The sequence below is a fragment of the Nansenia antarctica genome, assembly GCF_963989245.1.
Source record: "Nansenia antarctica genome assembly, chromosome: 9".
Classification (NCBI taxonomy): Eukaryota; Metazoa; Chordata; class Actinopteri; order Argentiniformes; family Microstomatidae; genus Nansenia; species Nansenia antarctica.
Window position 1 is genome coordinate 15,115,839 of NC_137679.1, and position 22,500 is coordinate 15,138,338.

The 22,500-nt window shown below is 49.0% G+C and overlaps 2 protein-coding genes across 2 annotated transcripts in view; both read left to right on the forward strand.

Moving 5' to 3' along the window:
- nup93 (nucleoporin 93) overlaps positions 1 to 7,161 on the forward strand; it is a 27,191-nt gene extending 20,030 nt beyond the window's left edge. Inside the window, exons 13-22 of the mRNA XM_080538927.1 lie at positions 17 to 208; positions 597 to 723; positions 991 to 1,063; positions 1,775 to 1,819; positions 1,911 to 2,027; positions 2,622 to 2,740; positions 4,246 to 4,363; positions 6,104 to 6,187; positions 6,661 to 6,789; positions 7,016 to 7,161. Coding sequence (XP_080395053.1) covers positions 17 to 208; positions 597 to 723; positions 991 to 1,063; positions 1,775 to 1,819; positions 1,911 to 2,027; positions 2,622 to 2,740; positions 4,246 to 4,363; positions 6,104 to 6,187; positions 6,661 to 6,789; positions 7,016 to 7,126 — 1,115 coding nt within the window. The 3' untranslated portion in view covers positions 7,127 to 7,161. The remainder of the gene's footprint in view (positions 1 to 16; positions 209 to 596; positions 724 to 990; positions 1,064 to 1,774; positions 1,820 to 1,910; positions 2,028 to 2,621; positions 2,741 to 4,245; positions 4,364 to 6,103; positions 6,188 to 6,660; positions 6,790 to 7,015) is intronic.
- A 2,964-nt stretch (positions 7,162 to 10,125) lies between these two features.
- Positions 10,126 to 22,500, forward strand: part of slc12a3 (solute carrier family 12 member 3) — a gene marked incomplete at both ends in the record, with an annotated part of 19,021 nt that continues 6,646 nt past the window's right edge. Inside the window, 14 exons of the mRNA XM_080539530.1 lie at positions 10,126 to 10,344; positions 11,556 to 11,666; positions 11,888 to 11,963; positions 12,349 to 12,444; positions 12,735 to 12,874; positions 13,038 to 13,148; positions 14,505 to 14,616; positions 15,148 to 15,278; positions 16,136 to 16,220; positions 16,610 to 16,785; positions 18,062 to 18,169; positions 18,500 to 18,623; positions 22,147 to 22,248; positions 22,388 to 22,500. The exon at positions 22,388 to 22,500 is cut by the window's right edge and continues 43 nt beyond it. Coding sequence (XP_080395656.1) covers positions 10,126 to 10,344; positions 11,556 to 11,666; positions 11,888 to 11,963; positions 12,349 to 12,444; positions 12,735 to 12,874; positions 13,038 to 13,148; positions 14,505 to 14,616; positions 15,148 to 15,278; positions 16,136 to 16,220; positions 16,610 to 16,785; positions 18,062 to 18,169; positions 18,500 to 18,623; positions 22,147 to 22,248; positions 22,388 to 22,500 — 1,704 coding nt within the window. The remainder of the gene's footprint in view (positions 10,345 to 11,555; positions 11,667 to 11,887; positions 11,964 to 12,348; positions 12,445 to 12,734; positions 12,875 to 13,037; positions 13,149 to 14,504; positions 14,617 to 15,147; positions 15,279 to 16,135; positions 16,221 to 16,609; positions 16,786 to 18,061; positions 18,170 to 18,499; positions 18,624 to 22,146; positions 22,249 to 22,387) is intronic.

Below are 22,500 nucleotides of genomic sequence, written 5' to 3' on the forward strand. Positions count from 1 at the left end.
CCCTGTGTTGTTCCAGGAGAGGCTCACTTCTCTGCGGGCCAGCAGCCGTTCCTGTTCTACCAGGTTCTGTTCCTGACGGGTCAGTTCGAGGCGGCCGTGGCGTTCCTGTTCCGCGTGGAGCGTCTGAGGAGCCACGCCGTGCACGTGGCCCTGGTCCTCTACACGCTGAGGCTGCTGCTCACCTCCTCAGGACAGAACGCCCAGCTGTGTAAGACCTGTCTGTCTGTCTGGATACCTGTCTGGATACCTGTCTGTCTGGCTGTCTGGCTGTCTGGATACCTTTCTGGATACCTGTCTGTCTGGCTGTCTGGATGTCTGTCTGTATACCTGTCTGGATACCTGTCTGTCTGGCTGTCTGTCTGGATACCTGTCTGTCTGGCTGTCTGTCTGGATACCTGTCTGGATACCTGTCTGTCTGTCTGTCTGGATACCTGCCTGTCGGTCTGTCTGCCTGGATACCTGTCTGTCTGTCTGCCTGTCTGTCTGTCTGTCTGAATACCTGTCTGTCTGTCCTTCTATGGGATTAAACTGTTGTTGTTGTTATTGGTGTGTGTGTGTGTGGGTGTGTGTGTGTGTGTGTGTGTGTGTGTGTGTAGTGAGTCAGGAGGTAGGGGACCCCCCCATGGTCCAGAGGCTGAACTTCGTGCGTCTCCTGATGCTCTACACCCGCAAGTTTGAGGCCACCGACCCCCGAGAGGCCCTGCAATACTTCTACTTCCTCAGGTACACACACACACACACACACACACACACACACACTCACACACATTCACATGCACGCACACACGCACGCACACACACACACGTGTACACACACACCCACACACACACAAGGTATTGATTATTGGTTATTGATGAAAGTGTGTGTGTGTGCGTGTGCGTGTGTGGTTGTGTGTGTGTGTGTGTGTGTGTGTGTGGTGTTGTGTGTGTGTGTGTGTGTGTGTGTGTGTGTGTGTGTGTGTGTGCGCGTGCGTGTGTGTGCGTGTGCAGGAATGAGAAGGACGCCCAGGGAGAGAACATGTTCATGCGCTGCGTCAGTGAGCTGGTGATCGAGAGCCGGGAGGTGAGAGGACCTGAAACTGGTTTAAACTGGTTTAATCATGCACAGAAACTGGTTTAGACTGGTTTAATCATGCACAGAAACGGGTTTAATCATGCACAGAAACTGGTTTAGACTGGTTTAATCATGCACAGAAACGGGTTTAAACTGGTTTAATCATGCACAGAAACTGGTTTAGACTGGTCTAATCATGCACAGAAATGGTTTTAAACTGGCTTAATCATGTGCAGAAACTGGTTTAGACTGGTTTAATCATGCACAGAAACTGGTCTAAACTGGTTTAATCATGCTCAGAAACTGCTTTAAACTGGTTTAATCATACACAGAAACTGCTTTAGACTGGTTTGATCATGCACACATACATAGTATTAAACATATACATAAAGCTAGTTTACTCACATATAAACTAGTTTACTCACAGTGCTGCTTGACAGTATGTTGGACCCCTTGTGCAATTATAGCTTTTTTTAGTTTTTACCATGAAATCTTTATTTAATCAGAACCAGTCTTTTTTATCTGACATAACATGTTTATATTTACCAATTCCATATGTTGGTTTAGAGGGAATCATGCATGTAGTAGAAAAACTAAATAATAAAGAAATGGAATTTGTGTGTGTGTGTGTGTGTGTGTGTGTATGTGTGCGTGTGTGTGTGTCTTGGTGTGTGTGTGTGTGTGTGTGTGTGTGTGTGTGTGTGTGTCTTGTCTCCACAGTTTGACATGCTGCTGGGGAGGCTGGAGAAGGACGGCAGTAGAAAGGTACACACACACACACGCATACCACACACACACACACACCCACCCACCCACACCCCCTCTGCTCCAACACTGTGTGTGGCCTCTCCCCCAGCCGGGGGTGATTGACAGGTTTGCGGGCGACACCAAGGCCATCATCACCAAGGTGGCACAGGAGGCGGAGCTTAAAGGCCTGGCAGAGGAGGCTGTCAGACTGTACGAGCTGGCCAAGGTACAGACTCACACACACACACGCTGTCAGACTGTACGAGCTGGCCATGGTACACACACACACCCACCCACTCACACACACACACACACACACACACACACACACACACACACACACACACAGTGTCAGACTGTACGAGCTGGCCAAGGTACACACACACACACACACACACACACTGTCAGACTGTACGAGCTGGCCAAGGTACACACACAGTGTCAGACTGTACGAGCTGGCCAAGGTACACACACACACACACACACACTGTCAGACTGTACGAGCTGGCCACGGTACACACACAGTGTCAGACTGTACGAGCTGGCCAAGGTACACACACACCCACCCAACCCACCCACACACACACACACACACACACGCACGCTCACACACTCTCAGACTGTACGAGCTGGCCAAGGTTTTATTTTATATATATATATATTATATATATACCGGTACTGTATATATATACATTTTTTAATATATATATTTTTTTTATTTTATTTTATTGTTATTGCTGTATGTAAAGCACTTTGAATTGCCCCTCTTGTATGAAATGTGCTATACAAATAAACTTGCCGTGTGTGTGTGTGTGTGTAGAACCCAGACAAGGTCCTGGAGCTGATGAACCGTCTGCTGAGCCCAGTGGTCTCCCAGGTCAGCGCCCCGCAGTCCAACAAGGAACGCCTGAAGAACGCAGCCCTGGGCATAGCTGAGAGGTACACACATCGGCACCCCTCTCCCATCAGTATCATCGGCACCCCTCTCCCATCAGTTATCATCGGCACCCCTCTCCCATCAGTTGAATCACTGTATCTCAAACGCACCACAAATAGAGCACATAAAATTATCTTTGACCCCTCCCACCCTGCTCACCACCTGTTTCAACTGTTGCCCTCTGGACGGCGCTACCGATCCCTGGCCACCAAAACATCCCGTTTCAAAAACATTTTTTCCCCTCTGCCATAAGGACTCTCAACACCTGACTCACTGCACTGTATACATTGTAAATTGTAAATATGTTCTTGTCTTGTCTTGTGGTTATGTGTGTTCATGTCCATGTAATAGTCATGTACAATGTGTGTATGTTTTTTGACACTGCTGTTTGAGCTGTACCGACAACAAATTCCACCGACCTAGGTCGTGTGGTCATTAAACTATTCAATTCAATTCAATTTTAATTTTAAATTTTGCCATTTAGCAGACGCTTTTAATCCAAAGCGACTTACAATTACGAATTACAGGGACATTCCCCCTGGAGTAACTGAGGGCTAAGTGCCTTTGGTGTGGTTTCAGGCGGGATTTGAACTCACAACCTTCCGATCACAAGTCCAAGTCACTACCCACTAGACCACCACTACCCCTTCAATTCAATTCAATTCAATTCAATTCAATTCAATTCAATTCAATTCAATTCAATTCAATTCAATTCAATTCAATTCAATTCAATTCAATTCAATTCACACACACACACACACACACACACACACACACACACACACACAGCCCTGGGCATAGCTGAGAGGTACACACACACACACACACACACACACACACACACAGCCCTGGGCATAGCTGAGAGGTACACACACACACACACACACACACACACAGCCCTGGGGATAGCTGAGAGGTACACACACACACACACACACACACAGCCCTGGGCATAGCTGAGAGGTACACACACACACACAGCCCTGGGCATAGCTGAGAGGTACACACACACACACACACACACACACCCACACACAGCCCTGGGCATAGCTGAGAGGTACACACACACAGCCCTGAGCATAGCTGAGAGGTACACACACACACACAGACACACACACACCTCTCTCCCACTCTCTCCCAGGTACAGGAGTCAGGGTCTAACCCTCTCTCTCTCCCAGGTACAGGAGTCAGGGTCTAACCCTCTCTCTCTCCCCAGGTTCAGGAGTCAGGGTCTAACCCTCTGTCTCCCCAGGTTCAGGAGTCAGGGTCTAACCCTCTGTCTCCCCAGGTTCAGGAGTCAGGGTCTAACCCTCTGTCTCCCCAGGTTCAGGAGTCAGGGTCTAACCCTCTCTCTCTCCCAGGTACAGGAGTCAGGGTCTAACCCTCTCTCTCTCCCCAGGTTCAGGAGTCAGGGTCTAACCCTCTGTCTCCCCAGGTTCAGGAGTCAGGGTCTAACCCTCTGTCTCCCCAGGTTCAGGAGTCAGGGTCTAACCCTCTGTCTCCCCAGGTTCAGGAGTCAGGGTGTGGCGGGGGACAAGGGGGTAGACAGCACCTTCTACCTGCTGCTGGACCTCATCACCTTCTTTGATGAATACCACGCTGGACACATAGACAGAGCCTACGACGTAAATATATACTATTATACTACTATACTACTACTATACTACAACTATACTACGACTCTACTACTATAATACTACTATACTACCAGGGCTGGACTGGCCATCTGGCATACCGGGCATTCGCCCGGTGGGCCGCGGTAGTTTTGGGCCGAGCCGACCGGCAAAATAAAAAACAAAAGTAACATTTTTTTTTGTTTTTTTTTTTACCAGCCGGCCCGGCCGAAAGCTACCATTGAACGGCCCATAAATCAGGGACAGCGGCCCATTGGCCGGTTTTCTGTGCAGACACTGGGCTGGCCCAATCAACAGAGAGAAGGGGGGGGGGGTCAGGGGTCACGCACGCAGCACCAGACCTCCGTCTCAGTTTCGCGGTAGTTTTGGGCCGAGCCGGCCGGCAAAATAAATTTAGTTAGCCTGGATAGTTACTAGATAGATACTAAGAGAGATGGGAAAAACTTAGGGAGAAAAACAAAAAGAAACTCGAGGCAGATGCTGCCAAATGTGTAAACATTAGGGACATGTTTGCTGCAGGGGCTGCTGCACCCTCAAGTTGACCACAGCAGCAACAGCAACAGGTTGAAGAGGAGGCTAGCAGGGAGGAGCGGGTGCAGGGGACAGATACAGAGGATAGAGAGGATACAGAAGAAGCGGGGCCGAGTCAGCCTGTAACCGTTGACCCGGTAAGGAAAATATAGGTAGCTGTGTAGGGGTGTAACGGATCGCCCCCCACGGTTCGGCACGCATGTGTACCGCGGATCAATTGCAAAATGTAACCAAGTAATAATATTACTTAATATTAGTTAATATCCCTTGTAAATCACAATGTAGAGTTGCCATGAAAAGATAGACGCGACAGTTGCGTGCTTTGTTTTACTCTAAAGCGCAATGATAGGTTGATAATGGAGAAACAAAATCTAGAACAACAAGGCTGCGTTCGTAAATTCGCTCTGGAATCTGATCACTGAGTACACTGGTCTACTTGCACTGGTACCATTGCTTACTGTATGTAGTCGTCTTTGTAGTGGTTTGGGGGAATACTACAGTTTGTCATATGACTGTACAGCACAGTATATAAGACGAGTATATAAGGCAAGTATTTTTGTGCTGGTGGGTGTGGTCCGACCGATTGGGGTGGGCCTGTCTGGGCCAAAAATGCCAGGGCCTAATTTTTGTCCCAGTCCAGCCCTGTATACTACTACTATAATACTACTATACTACTATTATAATACTGCTACTATACTACTGTATAATACCACGCTGGACACATAGACAGAGCCTACGACATAAATATATACTATTATACTACCACTATAATACTGCTACTACTATTATAATACTATACTATTATACTACTACTATTATGCTACTACTATACTCCTATTATAATACTACTATACTCCTATTATAATACTACTACTATTATAATACTAGGCAAGGCAATGTATAGCACATTTCATACAACAGGGGCAATTCAAAGTGCTTGACATAGTCAAGAAGCATAGTCAGAAAAAAAAGCAAGTCAGTAAAAGCAAGGGTTTTTAGGGTTTGGGCCAGTTTGACGACTATACTATAATAATAATAATAATAATAATAATAATAATAATAATAATAATAATAATAATACTACGATACTCCTTATAATACTACTATACTATTATAATACTGTACTATAATACTATACTATTATAATACTGTTACTATACTACCACTACTGTACTCCTACTATAATGCTACTACCCCCAGGTGATGGAGAGACTGAAACTGGTTCCTCTCAGTCAGGACAGTGTGGAAGAGAGAGTTGCTGCCTTCAGGAACTTCAGTGATGAGGTGAGACGCTTCACAAACAGACTGACTTATAGAGACTGACTTGGAGAGACTGACTTATATAGACTGACTTATATAGCTCCTTATTCCAAAGCTCTTTACAATGGCCTCTCATTCACCCATTCACACACACATTCACACACCAATGGCGACAAGCTACCATGCAAGGTGCAATTTGGGGTTCAGTGTCTTGTCCAAGGACACCTCGACATGTGGCCAGCTGGGGTTCGAACCGCCGACCTTGCGATCATTAGACGCCGGATCTACCTCCTGAACCACAGCCGCCCTTCACACCTACACCACACCCTAATATCTCTCTCTCTCTCTCTCTCTCTCCCTCCCTCTCATCCTCTTTCTCTTTGTGCTCCCTCTCTCCCCCCCTCTCTCTCTCCCCCCCCTCCCTCCCTCCTTCTCCCCCCCCCCTCCCTCCCTCCTTCTCCCCCCCCCTTCTCTCTCCCTCTCTGCTGTATTTTCAGGTGAGACACAACCTGTCGGAGGTCCTCCTGGCCACCATGAACATCCTGTTCACGCAGCACAAGCGCCTGAAGGGGGCGCCAACGGGCACCCCGGGACGACCCCCCCGCTCCCTGGAGGACAGAGACTCGGTGAGGGGGAGGGCGGGGGGACATAGGAGGAGACGAGGGGGTGGAGGGAGACGAGGCCCGCGAGGAGGACAGAGACTCAGTGGAGGGGGGAGGGGGGGCAGGCAGGGAAAAAGTGGGGGGAGGAGAAAGGGAGGGGGGGGTGTCCTATGATGGGTTTAGTCTACTTTCAGACCTCTGATCCCCTAACTGTTAACCTGTGTGTGTGTGTGTGTGTGTGTGTGTGCAGCACCTGCGTGGCCAGGCCCGGGCCCTGATCACCTTTGCTGGGATGATCCCGTACCGCATGGCTGGAGACACCAACGCTAGGCTGGTCCAGATGGAGGTGCTGATGAACTGACCTGTCTCACCCCCTACCTACCTGTCTGTCTGACCCCCTCCTACCTGTCTGTCTGACCCCCTCCTACCTGTCTGACCCCCCCCCCCCCCCCCACCTGTCTGACTGCTCTCTGACAATGTTCCATATTTTATCTTCCTTTGTAAGTTTTTTTGGTTGTTGTTCCATATTTGTATTTTTTCATAATTAAATAAAGTGTCAGTTTGTTTTGGTTATAAACCCTCTGGTCTGTCTGTCATTACGCCCCGACTCTGTAGGTCAGAATCTCACATGACTCACAGACATTGACATTGATCTCTGATTGGACAAGGTCATCAGGACAGTTGTCCAAACATCTTCTACTGTTACTGTCAGTATTGTTGCTATGCACGACACCACCAGGAGGGTTTTCCATCGACGTCGCTAAAGGACAATCCTGGCTTATTTTGATAAATCTCACATAGGGCTTCCTGTTTCTCAACAAGGTTTCCTTCACGCATTCCGCTAAACACACCCTCGTGAAGATGACCATACTTCCTGTGCTGGACTACGGCGACACAATCTATAAAATGGCATCAAATTGTGCCCTCAGGAAACTTGACACACTCCACCACTCAGGCATTCGCTTTGCCACTGGTGACCCTTCACTACTCACCCCTGGTGACCCCTTCACTACTCACCCCTGGTGACCCCTTCAGTACTCACCCCTGGTGCACCCTTCACTACTCACCCCTGGTGCACCCTTCACTACTCACCCCTGGTGACCCCTTCACTACTCACCCCTGGTGCACCCTTCACTACTCACCCCTGGTGACCCTTCACCCATTACAACTCCTTCAGTTTTGCTGCAGCACCTTACAGAACACACTCAAACTCAGATCACTTACTATCTTCAAACAGAAACTTCAACAGGTCATAGTTGACTGCTGTTCCCCCCCCACACACACGCACACACATACACACACAACCCCCCCCCCCCCACGCACATACATACACACACAACCCACCGCTCCCTTCACAGTTCACACATACGTTAGTTCACTTTATTTTTATTTATTTTATCTTCGCTGTCTTTGCCGTTAAACGCTGCAGTACAGCCTAACTGTAAACAACATGTAGACTGTAGCTTCCTGTCCAGTTGACCATTCAGGGACTAGTCCTCTGTCCAGGTGACCATTCAGGGACTAGTCCTCTGTCCAGTTGACCATTCAGGGACTAGTCCTCTGTCCAGTTGACCATTCAGGGACTAGTCCTCTGTCCAGTTTACCATTCAGGGACTAGTCCTCTGTCCAGTTGACCATTATGGGACTAGTCCTCTGTCCAGTTGACCATTCAGGGACTAGTCCTCTGTCCAGGTGACCATTCAGGGACTAGTCCTCTGTCCAGGTGACCATTCAGGGACTAGTCCTCTGTCCAGGTGACCATTCAGGGACTAGTCCTCTGTCCAGGTGACCATTCAGGGACACGCTATTTCAGATTTTGTGTCTCGTCTCCTGTGTCCACCTTGCTTTCATTTTCAAGTCTACGTTTCCTTTCCAGAAACCCACAGTAGGGCTTGGCCCCCAGCCTGAGGTGTGACTGGGACAGGCAGACCAGATAAACCCCATCCATGTCTGATCCTGAATATCGTTAGGTCAAAACTTCCCTTTAAATAGATGACATTTATCTATCCACTGACAGATATGAAACTCCATTATAGAGCTGGACTTAGCTGGGGTTTCTTCCCGCAGCATGAACATGACATCTGAGGCCATTTGTGATTCATAAACAATTAAGGGATTAGAGACCAAGCCGCCCGATCGCCCCCCCTTCACACACACACACACACACACACACACACACACACACGGCTGCCGGCAGGACAGGCTCACTCAGCTGAGACGCTGTAACATTCATTAGCCACGTTGTTGTACAACATTACAACCTACAGGGACCATTAAACACTTACACACACACACACACTACAGAGACCAAGGTCACTACCATTACACGCACACACACACACACAGACACAGGTATTGAACTGTCTGTGAACATGAGAACCAAAGAGACGTCAATGAAATTCAGGGAAGCCTGAAATAGCCTGAAATATCAGACACACATGATCAAACCTAGAAGCAGCTAAAACCTTCAACATCCGTTTGTAACATCATTAAAGAAGGCGCTGGTGAGCTTAGCATTAGCTTAGCATTCACAACCAGGCTGGCAGGCCAAGGAAGACGTCTGTAGTGGTTGAAATGGTAAACAGACTGACTTATATAGACTGACTTACATAGCACCTTATTCCAAAGCGCTTTACAATGCCCTCTCATTCACACATTCACACACCCATTTACACATTCACACACCAATGGCGGCAAGCTACCATGCAAGGCACCGGCTCATTGGGAGCAATTTGGGGTTCAGTGTCTTGCCCAAGGACACCTCGACATGTGGCCAGGAGGGGTTCGAACCTCCGATCTGCTGATCTTGCGATCATTAGACGCCGGAAGGAAGCTCAACATCATTAACAAAACCCCAACAACTGTCCCACAGATCACCATGACGACCCCAACAACTGTCCCACAGGTCACCATGACGACCCCACACTGTCCCACAGGCCACCATGACGACCCCAAAAACTATCCCACAGATCACCATGTCCCATTACTTACACTGGCCTCTGTCCCATTACTTACACAGAAACCAGAACCAGTAAGTCCAAGTTCTCCCCGTCTTCTGTCCTTGTTGTGGGTGAGTGAAGGTTATCTCCTAATCTCCATGGTAACACTGTAACACACACACACACACACACACACACACACACACACACGCACACACACAGCTTTGGCCTATTGAACATTTACTGGACTCCACCTCCATCCTCAGGCGTTTCCTGCTGGTCTGCTGTAGGTAGAACGCCTCTCTCAGGTGTGTGTGTGTGTGTGTGTGTGAGGGGGGGGGGGGGCTTGTCCTGTAGGTATAAAGCCTCTCTCAGCCAGCAGGGAGAGGATGTGTGTGTGTGTGTGTGTGTGTGTGTGAGGATGGAGGACGTCCAGCAGCCAGCCGGAGGGAAGGAGGGGTTGGGCGAGGTGGGGGGGTCCAGGCCTAGCATGGACAACGTCTGGTATAGTGGCGGGGGGTTTGGACGCTACGAGACCCTGGACGCCCCCCCCAACTACAGCTTCTACGCCAACACGGCGGTCTGGGGACGACCCCGGAGGTCACGACCCTCCCTCTTCCAGCTCCGCTCCGCCCCAGGGGTGAGTAGGACACGCCTCTCTGACCCTCTCTGACCCTGGGGGGAGTAGGACACCCCTCTCTGACCCTGGGGTGAGTAGAACACCCCTCTCTGACCCTGGGGTGACCCCTCTCTGACCCTGAGGTGAGTAGAACACCCCTCTCTGACCCTGAGGTGAGTAGAACACCCCTCTCTGACCCTGAGGTGAGTAGAACACCCCTCTCTGACCCTGGGGTGAGTAGGACACTCACTTGGTACTTTTGGTTCGCTCCGCTGATGTTAGGGAGTTGGCAAGTTAACCCACGTCACTACAGCCAAAGTAGTGATGAATTTAATTCCACAACTGGATACTACTTCATTTCCAAATCATAGTTAGCTAGATTTGCTTACTAGCTACTTACTTAGCTAGCTTACTTACTTATCAAATGTAAATGTTGTGATATAGACGCATTATGGAGCGGTGCACACACACCATCTCCTCCCACAGCTGACCTGCATCGTCAGCAGCGAGAGAGAGAGAGAGCGGAGATCAATCATAGACCAATCATAATGGAGATATGATAGATGGCAGATATATATATATATGGTATATGGCAGTCTCAGGTCTACTACGTTCCAGTTCTGCATCCAGTTGAATGCGTGATTCAAGTAGCTTGTGCAAACCCGGCAATCTACGTTCATTTAGTTCATGTGTGAACGGCGAAAATCACGGGCGGACCAGGGTTGGGATTCCATGTAATTTGCAGGGAACTGTGAAATGGGCTTCAGTTATACATATGTTAAAACACAGTGCCCCGCGGTGGTGTAGCGGTCTACGCACTGGCCGCTAGTGCATGCTACCCACCGGGGCCGGGGTTCGTATACCGGCTCGCCAGATCCAGATATGGCCGAGGCACACGGGAAGCGGCATATTGGCCGGCCGCTTCCGAGGGGGGTATAGGAGTATTTCTGGACTAGGATCCGTCGCGCAACACCGCCCCCTGGGTGCCGGAATAACGGTACTGGGCTCGAGGAGCCAGTCAGCCTAGTCTGCCTGGCGCCCTCCTCTGGGACTGCCGGCCACGGGGTCGTGCGGCGGATCCCATGCAATAGGCAGGGGATAATTGGATGCTAAGTTGGGTTAAATTGGCTACCAAATTGGGTGAAAAAGGGATAAAATCTGAAAAACAAATTTAAAATAAAAAATAAAACACTGACCTAACTCCTGCCCCCCCCCTATGCCCCCCCCACCAGGAGGACCCCTCCCCGCCCCCCCAGTATGAGGACACCAGGGACAGCTCAGAGGACGTGGAGGGGGCAGAGCCCCCCGCGCCCCCCAGGTTTGGTTGGGTGCAGGGGGTCATGGTGAGTGTGTGTGTGTGTGGAGGGGGGATCCAGGGAGGAGGGGACCACTGTTCTCTTACTGTGTGTGTGTGTGGTCCTATGTCTGTGTGTCTGTGTGTGTGTGTGTGTGTGTGTGTGTGTATTTGTGTATGTGGTTCTCTCTGTGTGTGTGTGTATGTGGTTCTCTCTCTGTGTGTGTGTGTGTGTGTGTGTGTGTGTGTGTGTGTGTGTGTCTCCTGTAGATCCGCTGCATGCTGAACATCTGGGGGGTGATCCTCTACCTGCGCCTGCCATGGATCACTGCTCAGGCTGGCATAGGTGGGCCTGACTACACCCTGGAACCCACTGCTGTATACAGGGCCTGACTAACCCCTGACTAACCCACTGCTGTATACAGGGCCTGACTAACCCACTGCTGTATACAGGGCCTGACTAACCCCTGACTAACCCACTGCTGTATACAGGGCCTGACTAACCCACTGCTGTATACAGGGCCTGACTAACCCACTGCTGTATACAGGGCCTGACTAACCCCTGGAACACAATACTTGTCTTCTCTTTCCACCCTCTCCTCTCTCTGTCCCCCCCCCCCCTCCTGCTCCTCCCTCCCCCCCTCCTGCTCCTCCCTCCCCCCCTCCTGCTCCTCCCTCCCCCCTCCTCCTCCTCCTCCTCCCTCCTCCTCCCCCCCTCCTCCACCCCCCAGGTCTGACATGGGTCATCATCCTCCTGTCTTCCTGCATCACGGGGATCACAGGTCTGTCCACCTCCGCCATCGCCACCAACGGCAAGGTGAAGGGAGGTATGTACACACACACACCACACACACACACACACACACACACACCGCACGCACGCATGCACGCACGCATGCACACACACACACACACACACACACACACACACACACACCACACACACACACACACACACACACCGCACGCACGCATGCACGCACACACACACACACACACACACACACACCGCATGCACACATGCACGCATGCACACACACACACACACACACACACACACACACACACACACACACACACACACACACACACTGTCTGTCTGTCTGTCTGCCTGCAGGGGGGACATACTTCCTGATCAGTCGTAGTCTGGGCCCAGAGCTGGGAGGTTCCATCGGTCTGATCTTCTCCTTCTCCAACGCCGTGGCCGTCGCCATGCACACCGTGGGCTTCGCCGAGACCGTCCAGGAGATGATGCACGTGAGACGCACACACACACACACACACACACACACAGCCACTTTGTCTTATTGGAATGATTAGGGAGAGCTTTTCCTCAGATTCTCCTTCTCCCTCCCCCTGTCCCTCCCTCCCACCCTCTCTCCCTCCCTCTCTCTCTCCCTCCCCCCCCCCCCCCCCTCAGGAGAGGGGCGTGGTCATAGCAGACCCCATCAATGACATACGCATCATCGGAGTGGTCACTGTCACATGTCTACTGGGCATCTCATTGGCTGGGATGGAGTGGGAGTCAAAGGTAATACAAACTCTTTCATAGGAGTGTGTGTGTGTGTGTGTGTGTGTGTGTGTGTGTGTGTGTGTGTTAAGTATTTGTTCTCTAAGTGTGCATGTCAGACCAGTCAGACAGGAGTGTGTGTTATCAGACAGCAGTGTGTGTTATCAGACCAGTCAGACAGCAGTGTGTGTTATCAGACCAGTCAGACAGCAGTGTGTGTTATCAGCAGTGATGCCGGTAACGCGTTGCTGAGTAACGCGTTACTCTAATCTGAATACTTTTCCCTGTAACGAGTATTCTAACGCGATACTATTTCCAAATCAGTAGTCGGATTCAAGTTACTTATTCAAGTGACTGTGCGTTACTATTGCGTTACTACCTCATAACTTAGGCTAAATGCAGTATTTATTTGTAATGTTCGATAGCTTTTCTCGCGTCTTGGGGAGTGACGTCAGTGCTCACGTTTTCAACACGAGGTTACTATGGAAGGCCATGCCCGCAAAAAACGGCTCTCGACTATCGCGAGATTGCAGCAGAATCGCTCACGTGTATCACCACGCTGATTGCACAGTGTAAACAGAAGCGTAGCCTACACAATGGAGCGAGAACAGAGATATGCGTTAAATAGCTGGAAATATAAGGATTATTTTGAGTTTGTGTCAGCAAAGGATGACAAGAACATAAATGTTGATCATTGATAAACTCAGACTCACCCAGTTTAGGATTAGGATTATATTAGGATCATATCTGAATGGTCAGGGTAGGTTTTGTGAAACCACTCCTTGCTAGTTACTGTTAAATAAAGATTATATTTATTTTATTGTTTAAAAACAAGTATTTATGTTGGGTGAGGCAAAGAAAGACTCTTTATTTTGTTGTTTTAAGTTATTGTTTAATTATGTAATTTAAGTTACTGTTAAAATAAAGTGAGTTTTGGCAAAACCAGTTTTCATTTTTATGTTGCGGGGGGGTCAGGTGCCTAGGCAGCTGCCAATAGTAACTAAAAAAGTAACTAGTAATCTAACTTAGTTACTTTTAAAATCAAGTAATCAGTAAAGTAACTAGATTACTTTTTAAAGGAGTAATCAGTAATCAGTAATCAGAATACTTTTTCAAAGTAACTGTGGCAACACTGGTTATCAGACCAGTCAGACAGCAGTGTGTGTTACCAGACCAGTCAGACAGTAGTGTGTGTTATCAGAGCAGTCAGGCAGCAGTGTGTGTTATCAGACCAGTCAGACAGGAGTGTGTGTTATCAGACCAGTCAGACAGGAGTGTGTGTTACCAGACAGGACAGGAGTGTGTGTTATCAGAGCAGTCAGACAGCAGTGTGTGTTACCAGACCAGTCAGACAGCAGTGTGTGTGCCCGCCCCCAGGCCCAGGTGGTGTTCTTCCTGGTCATCTTGGTGTCGTTTGTGAACTACCTGGTCGGGACCCTGCTGCCTCCGTCACCCCACAAACAAGCCAGGGGGTTCTTCAGCTACAGAGGTGAGACCTGTCTGTCTGCCTGTCTGTCTGTCTGCTTGTCTGCCTGCCTGTCTGCCTGTCTGTCTGCTTGTCTGTCTGTCTGTCTGTCTGTCTGTCTGCCTGCTTGTCTGTCTGTCTGTCTGTCTGTCTGTCTGCTCGTCTGTCTGTCTGTGTCTGTCTGCTTGTCTGTCTGTGTCTGTCTGTCTGTCTGCCTGCCTGTATGTCTGCCTGCTTGTCTGTCTGTCTATCTGTCTGTCTGTCTGTCTGCCTGTATGTCTGCCTGTCTGTCTGTCTGTCTGCTTGTCTGTCTGTCTGCCTGTCTGTCTGTCTGCCCTCTTGTCTGCCTGTCTGTCTGTCTGCCTGTCAGCCTGTCTGCCTGTCTGTCTACCTCCAGCACCCTCCCCTGTATCCTCCATCCTGACCCCTCCCTCTCTCTCCCCAGCAGACATCTTTAACCCTAACCCTGACCCCTCCCTCTCTCCCCCCCTCCCTCCCTCCCTCTCTCCCTCCCGCCCTCCCTCCCGCCCTCCCTCCCTCTCTCTCTCCCTCCAGAGGACATCTTTGTGTCTAACTTCTCCCCAGGCTGGAGGGGGTCAGAGGGGACCTTCTTCGGGATGTTTTCCATCTTCTTCCCCTCCGCCACGGGGATCCTGGCTGGAGCCAACATCTCTGGAGACCTGAAGGTACCTGACCCCTGACCCTGACCTCTTACCCCTGACCCTGACCTTAACCCTGACCCTGATGCTGTCCCCTGACCCTGACCTTCATTAAAAATGGTCTTCCCCTTCCCCATACTTTGTGCTGTTTGTATTTTCTCCTTTTATTATATATATATAAGGGGTATCTTTAATATAGAGAAAGAGCTCTTGACCTGTGCCTGTGCCTGCTCAACACCTTGTGTTTCCTGGGGTGATCAGAAAGTCATGAGTTTTAATCCCACCTGGAACACCACTGACACGCATCCCTAAATTATTCCAGGATGAATGTCCCTCTATTATCACTAGAACAGCCATGCCTATTTTACCTACTATAAGCGCCGCCTTGCTGTTCTAGTGTTAATGACCCCACCCATGACTGTTCTAGTGTTAATGACCCCACCCATGACTGTTCTAGTGTTAATGACCCCACCCACGGCTGTTCTAGTGTTAATGACCCCACCCACGGCTGTTCTAGGGTTAATGACGCCACCCATGACTGTTCTTGTGTTAATGACCCCATCCATGGCTGTTCTAGTGTTAATGACCCCACCCATGGCTGTTCTAGTGTTAATGCGCTTTGGATTAAAAGTATCTGCTATAATGGTAAAGATGTTGGGTGGTCTATTGTCGCCTAATATTAACCCTAGGCATGGAGCTTACTGTAGCCTAACCTAACCCTAACCCTTGTGTTTTCTTGAGGGTGGTGGAGGGGATAGTGACTTGAACCGGTAATCAGTAGTTCATGAGTTTGAATCCTGCCTGAAGCACCACTGGCAAACCTAACCCTGACCCCTGACCCCTGACCCCTGACCCCTCCCCCTCCCCTCCCCCTCCCCCTCCAGGACCCCACAGTGGCCATTCCCAGAGGCACCATGTCAGCCATCCTGGGCACCACCATCTCCTACCTGCTCATTGCTGCCACCATAGGTACCACACACACACACACACACACACACACACACACACACACACCACCATCTCCTACCTCCTCATAGCTGCCACCATAGGTTCTACACACACAGCTCTCGTTCTCAGACTGTATAGTCTATTTAGAAGAAGAGAATGATCAACCGTATCAAAAGCTTTTGACAGATCAATAAATAGGGCAGCACAATGTTTCTTTTTGTTCAGGGCGGATACTATCATTAACAACTAAAGTGGCTGAGATTGTACTGTATTGATGATTTAGCTCTAAAGCCAGATTGATGAGTGTGTGTGTGTGTGTGTGTGTGTGTGTGTGTGTGTGTGTGTGTGTGTGTGTGTGTGTGTGTGCGCGCGTGTGCGTGTGCGTGCGTGCGTTCGTGTGTGTGTGACAGGGGCGTGTGTGGTGAGGGATGCCTCAGGCCTGGTGAACGACACTGTGTCTCTGGAGGGCTGCGAGGGCGTGGCCTGTCTGGAGGGCTGTGTGGGCGTGGCCTGTCACCATGGCTACGACTTCACTGACTGCATCAGCAACAACAGCTGTCCTTACGGCATCAGCAACTACTACCAGGTACACACACACACACACACGCACACACACACACACACACACACACACACACACACATACACACTACACAGTAATCTAACTGTGGTAATACTATGGTCTGTAGTACCTGACCAGACCACCGGGGGGCAGTAATCTAACTGTGGTAGAGGTGCCACCAGGTGTACCAGGGTCTGCAGGAAGTTTGGTCAGATGTGGTGTTAAAAAAGAAAAACATCTCTCGACTACAGATGTTTCTCCCCCATCTTTTGCACAAGTGAATCTACTCCAAGAAGCGTTGTGTCCTGTTCATTACCAGATTCAGCTGTGGTTTATTGTTCCAAATATTGTTCCAAATACAATGCTCTTGGTCATAGATATGTTCAGGACAGCTTTGTTCTCAGTAATCCAGTTAAACACTATCTACTAACTCTTTGTTGAGGGCTGAGGATATTTCCTTAACTGTACAGACATGTAAGTGTTGAGTCATCTGCATTCATAGACACACACAGGCTTTTTTACAAGCAAGTGGGAGATCATTTATAAAAATCAAGAAGAGCAGTGGTCCAAGTGAAGAGCCCTCTGGAATCCCACACTGTATATTTCCTGCATTTGAGAGGCTTCCGTTAAGGAAGGTTTCACTTTATTATTTAGTTAAAAGTGGCATAAAACATGTTTATTCGTCTGCTTTAAAGAGCCCAGTGATTCACTGCTGCAACCAGGCGCCTCCTCCCTCTCTCCACACTATCATTTAAGTTGAATGTGTATTTCAGTATAATGTAATGTTTGGGTGGAGAATATGTTATATATATATTTGACCAGTTTTGACATCTTGAATGTTGTTGTTTTGTTTCACACAATAAAATTGTGTTTTTACAGAATTCAAGGAAAAAGCCGTTTTTATAAAAACTCACAATCCGATCTGTGAGTTAGGTGAACCGTTACACCCCTATCTATAACTGGTCTATAACAGCAGCTTGGTGGTCTATAACAGCATCTATAACTGGTCTATAACAGCATCTATAACTGGTCTATAACAGCATCCCAGCAGTATAGGGTTGAGGTGGGGTAAGTGAACCTGGAACCATAACACAACATTAGGACCTTCTGAGGTTAACACTAGAACAGCCATGGGTGGGGTCGTTAACACTAGAACAGCCATGGGTGGGGTCATTAACACTAGAACAGCCATGGACGGGGTCATTAACACTAGAACAGCCATGGGTGGGGTCATTAACAGGTGTGTGTGTGTGTGTGTGTGTGTGTGTGTGTGTGTGTGTGTGTGTGTGTGTGTGGTCAGACTATGAGCCTGGTGTCAGCCTTCGCACCCCTGGTCACAGCAGGAATCTTCGCTGCCACCCTCTCATCTGCCCTGGCCTGCCTGGTGTCAGCTCCTAAGGTGTTCCAGGTACACACACACACACACACACACACACACACACACACACACTCCTACCCTGGCCTGCCCAGTGTCTGCTCCAAAGGTGTTCCAGGTACACACACACACACACACACACACACACACACACACACGCACACACACACACACACACACACACACACTCTCTCCTCTGCCCTGGCCAGCCTGGTGTCAGCTCCTAAGGTGTTCCAGGTACACACACACACACACACACACACTCTCTCCTCTGCCCTGGCCAGCCTGGTGTCACCTAAGGTGTGGCAGGTAGACACACACACACACACAGTTATTCTACATGCTGGTCTCTCTCCTCCCCAGTGCCTGTGTAAGGACAACCTCTATCCTCTGATTGGCTTCTTTGGCAAAGGGTACGGACAGAACGACGAGCCAATCAGAGGCTACATCCTCGCTTACATCATCGCTGTATGCTTCATTCTGATTGGTAAGAGTAAAGCAGGGCCCCTCTCCTGCAACATGGCCGCCTCTACTGGTCTCTTCTGGTCTATACTGTCATCTGCTGGTCTCTACTGTTCTCTACTGTCCTCTACTGGTCTCTACTGTCCTCTACTGGTCTCTACTGTCCTCTACTGTCCTCTACTGGTCTATACTGTCCTCTACTGGTCTCTACTGGTCTCTACTGTCCTCTACTGTCCTCTACTGGTCTATACTGTCCTCTACTGGTCTCTACTGTCCTCTACTGGTCTCTACTGTCCTGCACTGGTCTCTACTGTCCTCTACTGGTCTCTACTGTCCTCTACTGTCCTCTACTGTTCTCTACTGGTCTCTACTGTCCTCTACTGGTCTCTACTGTCTTCTACTGGTCTCTACTGTCCTCTACTCATCTATACTGTCCTCTACTGGTCTCTACTGTACTCTTCTTCTCTCTACTGGTCTCTACTGTCTTCTACTGGTCTCTACTGTCCTCTACTGTCCTCTACTGGACTCTACTGTCTTCTACTGTCTTCTACTGGTCTCTACTGTCCTCTACTCATCTATACTGTCCTCTACTGTACTCTACTTCTCTCTACTGTCCTCTACTGGACTCTACTGTCTTCTACTCATCTATACTGTCCTCTACTGGACTCTACTGTCTTCTACTGTCCTCTACTCATCTATACTGTCCTCTACTGTACTCTACTTCTCTCTACTGTCCTCTACTGGACGCTACTGTCTTCTACTGTCCTCTACTGGACTCTACTGTCTTCTACTGTCCTCTACTCATCTATACTGTCCTCTACTGTACTCTACTGTCTTCTACTGTCCTCTACTCATCTATACTGTCCTCTACTGGACTCTACTGTCTTCTACTGTCTTCTACTGTCCTCTACTGGACTCTACTGTCTTCTACTGTCTTCTACTGTCTTCTACTGTCTTCTACTGTCTTCTACTGTCTTCTACTGTCCTCTACTGGACTCTACTGTCTTCTACTGTCTTCTACTGTCCTCTACTGGACTCTACTGTCTTCTACTGTCTTCTACTGTCCTCTACTGGACTCTACTGTCTTCTACTGTCTTCTACTGTCCTCTACTGGACTCTACTGTCTTCTACTGTCTTCTACTGTCCTCTACTGGACTCTACTGTCTTCTACTGTCTTCTACTGTCTTCTACTGTCTTCTACTGTCCTCTACTGGACTCTACTGTCTTCTACTGTCTTCTACTGTCCTCTACTGGACTCTACTGTCTTCTACTGTCTTCTACTGTCTTCTACTGTCTTCTACTGTCCTCTACTGGACTCTACTGTCTTCTACTGTCTTCTACTGTCCTCTACTGGACTCTACTGTCTTCTACTGTCTTCTACTGTCTTCTACTGTCTTCTACTGTCCTCTACTGGACTCTACTGTCTTCTACTGTCCTCTACTGGACTCTACTGTCTTCTACTGTCCTCTACTGGATTCTACTCATCTATACTGTCCTCTACTGGACTCTACTGTCTTCTACTGTCCTCTACTCATCTATACTGTCCTCTACTGGACTCTACTGTCTTCTACTGTCTTCTACTGGACTCTACTGTCTTCTACTGTCTTCTACTGTCTTCTACTGTCCTCTACTGGTCTCTACTGTCTTCTACTGGTCTCTACTGTCCTCTACTCATCTATACTGTCCTCTACTGGTCTCTACTGTCCTCTACTCATCTATACTGTCCTCTACTGGTCTCTACTGTCCTCTACTGGTCTCTACTCTCCTCTACTCAGCTATACTGTCCTCTACTGGACTCTACTGTCCTCTACTGGTCTCTACTTCTCTCTACTGGTCTCTACTGTCCTCTACTGGTCTCTACTGTCCTCTACTGTCCTCTACTGGACTCTACTGTCTTCTACTGTCTTCTACTGGTCTCTACTGTCCTCTACTCATCTATACTGTCCTCTACTGTACTCTACTTCTCTCTACTGGTCTCTACTGTCCTCTACTGGTCTCTACTGTCCTCTACTCATCTATACTGTCCTCTACTGTACTCTACTTCTCTCTACTGGTCTCTACTGTCCTCTACTGGTCTCTACTGTCCTCTACTGTCCTCTACTGTCCTCTACTGGACTCTACTGTCTTCTACTGTCTTCTACTGGTCTCTACTGTCCTCTACTCATCTATACTGTCCTCTACTGTACTCTACTTCTCTCTACTGGTCTCTACTGGTCTCTACTGTCCTCTACTGGTCTCTACTGTCCTCTACTGTCCTCTACTGTCCTCTACTGTCCTCTACTGGACTCTACTGTCTTCTACTGTCCTCTACTGTACTCTACTTCTCTCTACTGGTCTCTACTGGTCTCTACTGTCCTCTACTGGTCTCTACTGTCCTCTACTGTCCTTTACTGGTCTCTACTGTCCTCTACTGGTCTCTACTGTCCTCTACTGGTCTCTACTGTCCTCTACTCATCTATACTGTCCTCTACTGTACTCTACTTCTCTCTACTGTCCTCTACTGGACTCTACTGTCTTCTACTGTCTTCTACTCATCTATACTGTCCTCTACTGGACTCTACTGTCTTCTACTGTCCTCTACTCATCTATACTGTCCTCTACTGTCCTCTACTGGACTCTACTGTCTTCTACTGTCCTCTACTGGACTCTACTGTCTTCTACTGTCCTCTACTCATCTATACTGTCCTCTACTGTACTCTACTTCTCTCTACTGTCCTCTACTGGACTCTACTGTCTTCTACTGTCCTCTACTCATCTATACTGTCCTCTACTGGACTCTACTGTCTTCTACTGTCTTCTACTGTCTTCTACTGTCCTCTACTGGACTCTACTGTCTTCTACTGTCCTCTACTCATCTATACTGTCCTCTACTGGACTCTACTGTCCTCTACTGTACTCTACTGTCCTCTACTGTCTTCTACTGTCCTCTACTGGACTCTACTGTCTTCTACTGTCTTCTACTGTCCTCTACTGGACTCTACTGTCTTCTACTGTCTTCTACTGTCCTCTACTGGACTCTACTGTCTTCTACTGTCTTCTACTGTCTTCTACTGTCTTCTACTGTCCTCTACTGGACTCTACTGTCTTCTACTGTCCTCTACTGTCCTCTACTGGACTCTACTGTCCTCTACTCATCTATACTGTCCTCTACTGGACTATACTGTCCTCTACTGGACTCTACTCATCTATACTGTCCTCTACTGGACTCTACTGTCCTCTACTGGTCTCTACTGTCTTCTACTGGTCTCTACTGTCCTCTACTGGTCTCTACTGTACTCTACTTCTCTCTACTGGTCTCTACTGTCCTCTACTGGTCTCTACTGTCCTCTACTGTCCTCTACTCATCTATACTGGTCTCTACTTCTCTCTACCGTGTCCTGTTTTTTCAGATCACTGCAGAAGGAGGAGAGGAGGAAAAAGCCAGTTTAAATGATTGAGATGTTGACAGTCTGACCTCCTTCTCCTCCTCCTCTTCCTCCTCCTCCCACTCCTCCTCCTCTTCCCCCCACTCCTCCCTATCCTCCTCCTCTTGTTCCTCTCCTCCTCAGCTGAGCTCAACACCATCGCTCCCATCATCTCTAACTTCTTCCTGTGTTCCTACGCCCTCATCAACTTCAGCTGCTTCCACGCCTCCATCACCAACTCCCCAGGTCACACACACACACACACACACACACGCACACACACACACACGTCTGTCTGTCTGTCTGTCTACCTATCTGTCTGCCTCTCTACCTGTCTATCTGTCTGTCTACCTGTCTGTCTGCCTCTCTACCTGTCTGTCTGCAGGCTGGCGTCCCTCCTTCAGGTACTACAGTAAGTGGGCGTCGCTGGTGGGCGCGGTGGTTTCCGTGGTGATCATGTTCCTGCTGACCTGGTGGGCGGCGCTCATCGCCATCGCC